Source organism: Physeter macrocephalus, chromosome 2 (assembly GCF_002837175.3).
Source record: "Physeter macrocephalus isolate SW-GA chromosome 2, ASM283717v5, whole genome shotgun sequence".
Classification (NCBI taxonomy): Eukaryota; Metazoa; Chordata; class Mammalia; order Artiodactyla; family Physeteridae; genus Physeter; species Physeter macrocephalus.
Genome location: NC_041215.1, coordinates 3,628,148 through 3,635,220, shown reverse-complemented (window position 1 = coordinate 3,635,220; position 7,073 = coordinate 3,628,148). Strand labels below are relative to the sequence as shown.

General features: G+C 47.5%; 1 protein-coding gene across 6 annotated transcripts in view; it reads left to right on the top strand.

Annotated features, from left to right (window-relative positions):
• Nucleotides 1-7,073, top strand: part of STK10 (serine/threonine kinase 10) — a 131,593-nt gene that overhangs the window by 54,014 nt on the left and 70,506 nt on the right. For all 6 annotated transcript variants that reach the window (XM_024116318.3, XM_028497400.2, XM_024116317.3 and 3 more), the window contains one exon: nucleotides 5,129-5,177. In XM_024116318.3, coding sequence (XP_023972086.1) covers nucleotides 5,129-5,177 — 49 coding nt within the window. The remainder of the gene's footprint in view (nucleotides 1-5,128; nucleotides 5,178-7,073) is intronic.

The following is a 7,073-nucleotide window of genomic DNA, read 5'->3' as shown; positions in this document are numbered from 1 at the left end:
GCACAGGCTCAGCGGCCATGGCTCACGGGCCCAGCCGCTCCGCGGCATGTGGGATCTTCCTGGACCAGGGCACAAACCTGTGTCCCCTGCATTGGCAGGTGGATTCTCAACCACTGAGCCACCAGGGAAGCCCCTGTCCATATTCTTGTCAACACTTATCATTGTCCATCTTTTTGATTCTAGGCATCCTAGCAGGCATGAAGTGGTATCTCATTGTGGCTTTGATTAACCTTTCCCTAATGACCAGTGATAGCATCTTTTCATGTGCTTATTGGCCATTTCTATATCTTTTTTGGAGAAACATCTATTCAAATCATTTACCTATTTTTAAATAGGGTTATTTGTCCTTTTATTGTTTTATTTTAAGAATTCTTTATATATTCTGGATACTAGCCTGTTGTCAAGTGTATGACGTGCAGACATTTTTCCCGTTCTGTGGGTTGTCTTTTCACTCTTTTGATAGTGTCCATTGATGCATAAAAGCTTTTAATGTTGATGAAGTCCAGTGTATCTGTTTTTTCTTTTATTGCTTGTGCTTTTGGTGTCACTTCTACCCACCTGATCTTCATCATGCCCCTTGATACACACACACACTCAAAGGTCCTCAAATCTTTTTTTTAAAGACGGGAGGGTATTTAAATAATTATATTTATACTTATTTTTAAAAAATACTCATTGAAATACTCCTCTGTTTCAATCTGACCATCTCTAATGAGGCAAATCCCTAAAGCCTCTTTGCCAATACCCAGGGCTTCTCAAACCATCATTTGGTAGAGGCTCACCAGGATGATCTTACATCCTCCCCAAGCCCCTAGCTCCTTGGTTAGAGGCAAGAAGTAAAGGAAACACTGATGATGAAGTTCAGGTTAATTAAGGAACATAAAAAAAATGGTAATTCCACCAGTTTGTCCCCAAGATTTCTGTACCACCATCTTACATTATGTTTTTGCTAGGTGGAGGAGAGATGTGACTCCAGGGTCCAGACCTCTTGCTCTTTTGCGAATTCCAATAGAGCAGTGGTTCTTAAAGTATAGTCTGGGGGAGAAGCGGCAGCATCCCTGGGGCATTTGTTCAAAATACAGATTCTTGGACCCTCCCCCAGACCTACTGAATCAGAAACTCTGGGGTGGGGCCCGATTATCTGTGTTTTATCAAGCTCTCCAGCTCCAGGCTGGGTTAACCACTGTGGCCACAGGTTCTGGGTAATTATAGTCACGATGTGCCTGCACCACTCACCTCTGTCTGCGTCTGCCTCTGCCTGTGGTCTTAGGGCAGGGACCTGTCTGAATCGTCCTGGGTCTCCAGGCTTATCATAGACTAGGAGCTCAGGTAGTGTTTGTTGATCAAATACTTCTTTCGTGGCCCCCACTTTGCCTAGCAATGTGAACCCTTTGGTAGACTCTCAGTTGATAGTTGTTGATGAGTTAAGCTGATCACAAACCTCCCTTCACCAGATCCTGGGAAAAACCTCGGTCACAAGCTGCTGGCTGCCCTCTCGAGGAAGAGTGATGGATGAGCCTCTGATGGGTTCTAGGAGTCGGTCCTTGTTGGTACTGGGAGCTGTTGGATTTTGGGCTTGGTGAGGGCTTAGAGGCCGTCAGCTTTGTACCCAGGAACCCTGGATCCTGAGGAGCCTCCTTTCATCACAGGATGCTCTGGGCATGGTCCTGCTGGGGCCTTCATCGTGGATGGGCACAACCCCATCCCCCTTCAGATGAATAGATGCGTCTGTAGCCATGGGTGATTTCAGGCCAGTACTTTCCATTGAAAAAAAGAGTACTTCTAATATAAAATTTTATATTACATATTAGTTGGATAAAATATGGAAAATACATGAAAGCACAGAACACCGGTAATCCTTCTGTGGGTATTGATGTATGTTTCCATTCTCTTTTCTAAGCAGGCATATTTAGTAATTTCCTAAGACATCAAGATGATTATTTTCTTTTTATTTAGTGTTTTTATTGCCTGAGATTATTATTTTATTAATTAAACCTCATGCATTTCTGTAAAAGCCCTGAGAAGTTTATAATACAAGCCCCCTGTGACCCTACCACTGACAAGCTGAAAGGTAAAGTGTTAAGATCCATGTAACGGAACCCAGTGAGAGAACCATGTCATGAAAGGGACTTTTTTTTTTTTTTTTTTTGGCATCACATAAAAGGCACCAAGACGTGAAGCTTTTTAAACCAAAAGGACACACAAAAAAATAAGTTTAAAAAAAAATAAGAAGAAAAATCAAACTTTATTTTGCCACATGTGAGAGTACAGTTGGGCAGAATTACACAAAGTTAATGGAACATCACTCTGATTAACTCCGAACAAGGACTGCTGTTTCAAAAAAAACCTTCACAGTTTGAAGTGTGGGTTACAGCAGCGGTCCCCACCCTTTGTGGCACCAGGGACCAGTTTCGTGGAAGACGATTTTTCCATGGATCAGGGTGGGGGGGTGGGAAGGTTTCGGGGTGATTCAAGCGCATTACATTTTTTGTGCCTTTATTTCTATTATTATATCAGCTCTACCTCACATCATCAGGCATTAGATCCCAGGGGTTGGGGACGCCTGTGTTACAGGGCAGTCATCTCCTAAGGATACTTCCTCGGGGTCCATATGCAAATTGTGGAGTATTATAGGTTTACTCCTGGCATAGAATGAAAAGTCGGTACATTTATTCATGGGAATAAAACCAAAGCTAAGCTCAGAGCTTCCCAGCAGCCAAGGCAAAATAATAATAATAGTAATAAGTAAAAAAATACGGGAAGGGCAAGGGGTCATGGAGCTCTCGAATTGCAGAAGAGGAAGCAAACCAGAATGGCACAATGCTCAAGCTTTCCTAGTGCTGACCTGGGAGAGGAGGGGTCATGGGGGACCTTGAGTAAGGATGTTGTGTAAGTTTCACTGAAAGATGCAGGAACTGCCTGGGTTTGACCACTTCTCATACTGCCTTTTGATACTGGCAACGGGTGTGTTGATGAACTGTAGTTCTGGGAAGGCATATTTTTGTAGGAGGCCTAAATAACATGGTCTAAGTGTGGCACTTTCTAGTGATTTCCTTTGCTAGATTCGACAAGTGCATATTAGTTGGTGTGGCTTTTGTGTTGGGCGTGTCATTGACTGTCTTGATGATGTTGGAGGGAGAGAAGATTAGTTCCATTTTACAGACGAAGAAATTGAGGCTCAGGGACACTAAGTGGCTTACCCAGGGTCACATAGCTAATTAAGAGGCACTACCACCTTTTCCTCTTCAGCTGCCCCCTGTTAGAGAAGGGAATGGCTGAGCCTGTCCTGTGTCTGCTGTGTATGAGGCTCAGGCTTGTTGCTTTATAAATACCACCTCATCCAATCATTACAGTAGTTCTGGGGGCATCCATAGTATTATCCCATTTTGCAGAGAGGTAGGTCATTGACAAGGCCGCACAGATAGTAGCAGGTGAAGAGCAGGGGTTCCCAACCCAAATTGGGTTCCCAATTTGGTGGTGGGACTTGAGGGTGTGCAAGAAGTCAGTGGAATTGCACACAAACATTTGTTTGTATTTGCATTTTTCTGTGTGAGAGGAGAGAGGGTGGCTTTCATGGGGTCTCAAAAGACAACACAAAAACCAAAAAAGCCTGAACCTCTGAGCTCAAGGAAGGAATCATAGGAATAGCTCATGCTGACTGAGCCTCACCCGTCGCCCGGCAAGGCCCGGATGACTTTGTCACTCCTGTGGGGTTTGGGCATGTATCCCACCATCTTACAGGCCACTTAACTAGTAAGTGGCCTTGCTTGGTAACTAAATTTGGCTTCTTTTCTGCCACTGCCTCTTGTAGCTGGGTTTTTTTCTAGCAATTAACAGGATTTGGGGTTCTCTTTTGTGGAGCTGAGGATTATTAAAAGGCAGAATGATACACTGAGCTTCGAGAGGTCAATGCCTGTGTCCAGGTCACCCTGACCCCTGGGAACAAGCCTGGTTCGTTGGTGGTTGGTTACATGAACAAACGAATGAGTGAATGAGTGGGAGAAAGTAGTACCGCTTCCTCGTGTTCTGGGTTGCAGGACATTAATCCATCTCTGATGACTTTTATTTAGGACGACAGTCGCCAAAGTGGTAGAGAGGTAGTCTGGGGGAGCTGGGGTCAGGCCTGATGTTCCGATGGCCAGGCAGGACCAGAGTGACTGTAGGAGCGTCAGAGGCCGGGTCTTTCCTCCCCGGCAGGTGGTGGTGTGTGAGTGGGTGGGTGCCCCCTTGCATCGTTCCCTCCCATGGCGAGTAGCCCTGCACAGCATGTGGCAGGCCTGTCTGCTGTCCTGGGCTGGGAGGGCAGTGCAGTCTTGCTACCCCTGGTCCCAGTATCGCTGGTGTTCCTGGCCCAGCTTAAAGCCCCCTGCTTGACCTCCTTTGGTTTCTTGCCCCCAGGGGTGTCCTTCCCCCTAAATATACTCAGACCTGGGGCCCAGCTAATAGTAATAGCATCAGCAGCCCCATCTTACAGCTGAGAAAACGGGCTCACACGATTGAAGTGACTTGCCCAAGGTCACAACTAGTGAGCCGTGGGCTGGGGACTTGGGTCCAGCCATGCATCACCACATCCTCATATTTACATTGCCAGGAAGCCTCTGGAAGGTCGGCCACAAGCTTAGAGGCCTCATCAAAACCTTAAGGCTATTTCTCCGTCCTCTGGCTGGAGAGCTGGCTCTGGCCCAGCTGGGTCATGGCTGAGGTTTTCTTTTCTATTTAGAACGACGAGCCTTCTTGACCGCCCTGCAGGCACTGTGTCTGCCTCTGCTGAGCTTGGTTGGAGGGACTTTACAGCAAGCAGGGTCCGGGAGCCCGGAGCTGGAGGAGATGCCGGGAGTGCCTTAAAGTTTGTGTCACTTTCTGCCTTCCCTACCCACCTCTATCCGCACTTTAAAAAACAGAGAAAGCATCTTCTCATATATGATAGGAGCCCAGAGTGGGGCAGGAAGTGTGAAGATGGGACCAGAGAGGGACCAGAGAGGGAGGGCCTGTGTCAATACCCACGGCACTTTTTACTCTAATTGCCCTTTTCCATCCGCTGCACTGGGCTGGGAGCCTCTTGAAGGCCTGGATCTGGTGGTTCTCCCAGGTGCCTGCTCATTGTTACTTTGCCTTGTATTTTCTGCAGATCATGATCGAGTTCTGTCCTGGGGGAGCTGTGGACGCCATCATGCTGGGTGAGTTTTTTGCTTTTTGTTTTTTTTCTTGGCGCGGCATGCGGGATCTTAGCTCCCTGACCAGGGATCAAACCTGTGCCCCCTGCAGTGGAAGCATGGAGTCCTAACCACTGCCCCGCCAGGGAAGCCCCCTGGGTGAGTCTTCCTTCATGCAGTGCAGTGGTGCTGGGGTTGGCGCTGCTTAGGACTGGTGTCCAGAACTCCTCTGCCCCAGTAGTGCGTGTGGCCTGTTTGAGTACTTCCCCCACTCTGTCCCCTTTTGGGAGCAGGGGCTGAGTTACTGGAGAGGATGCAGGACACTTGGAAGACCAACACTTCCCGTTCAAAAAGCCACATGACCTTGAGCGGGTCATTCTCTCCCTCAAGCCCTCGGCATAAGACAGGTGTGGTGCCCCCTTGCCGGACCCCACAGTACTCTTAGGAGGTGAAAATGAGACACCTGAGGGAGGTTCTTTGTAAAGTGGGGATCCCCACCCATTCTATAAGAGCTCAGTGGGGAAATTGTTGTTCCAGGCAAGCTTGAGCAGTAACAAAAAATATATATTAGTAATCACCTCTATTTTTTGAATGGCCACTATATGCCAGAGATTGTGGTAGCTGCTTTCATGTATATCATCCTCATGTATAAAATCAGAAAGAGCATCTCTGTTTTATTGACCAGACTGATGCTTAGGGAGGTTAAGGAGCTCTCCCAGAGTCACACAGCAGAGCTGAGATGTGAACCCAGGTCTGGGGGATGCTGTTCCTAATTGCTGCCCACCCTGAATTATCCTTTGCTTTTCCAGCCTGCTGAGCAGTGAGTGAGGAGAGGTTGAGAGTCTTGGGCCCAGAAGGTTGAATAACATGTTGGGATTCTGGGGCAGTTCGGGAGAGGAGAGGCCCTCAGTATAACATAGCACCATTCAGCCACGTTTTTATTGTGAAGAGGGTGTTTTTCCTCCTCGGTTTATCTCAGAATGTCTCAAATTTATGGCAGCCCTTTCCCATCCTGAGCTATAGAATGCTGGCCTTCCTTGCAGAGCCTCTTGCCACTCCCAGAGTTCCCAGGTGGGTAAATGACAGTGGGGAATAGGATACGGGCACTTGTGATATGGCCCTTGGGTGTGCCTTCTCCCAGCAGAGATTGCCTTTGAAGATTTTCATTGTTCTGGGTACATAAAAATGATGGTCTTGTATGAGTTGAGATGCTCTAGGTTATAAGGGCTATTCAAACTGTTTTAGAAAAAAAAAAGAGGTGGGGGATGTGGGAGGGCGAATTTCTTTGCACTAATAACTGAAAAGTTTAAGGGTGTCAGGCTTCAGGCACAGCCTGAGCTAGGGGTTTTAAAAACATTGTTGTAAGAACTTGGTTTCCTTCTCCAACTCTTGCCCCTACTTTGCTCTGTGTTGGCCCCATTCTCATGCTGATTTTCTGTTCTTGGTGACAAGATGGCTGTGGGAGCTCCAGCCATCACATCAGAATTCCAAATAGCAGAGGATAGAAGCAGGAAGGGTAGGAGAGGCCCACAAAACACATCCCACTGCCACTCTTTTAAGGAGACACCACAGAAGCCCCACATGACACCTCCATTTTCATCTCACTGGCTAGAAGATAGTAACACATGGCTGTAAGGGAGGCTGAGAGATGTGGTCTTCTGGCTGGTTGGCCGTATGTTTGGATATTTAAAAAAGAGGGGGGCTTCCCTGGTGGCGCAGTGGTTGAGAGTCTGCCTGCATATGCAGGGGACACAGGTTCGTGCCCCGGTCCGGGAAGATCCCACATGCCACGGAATGGCTGGGCCTATGAGCCATGGCCACTGAGCCTGCGCGTCTGGAGCCTGTGCTCCGCAACAGGAGAGGCCACAATAGTGGGAGGCCTGCGTACTGCACAAAAAAAAAAAAAAGAAGAAAAAAAAA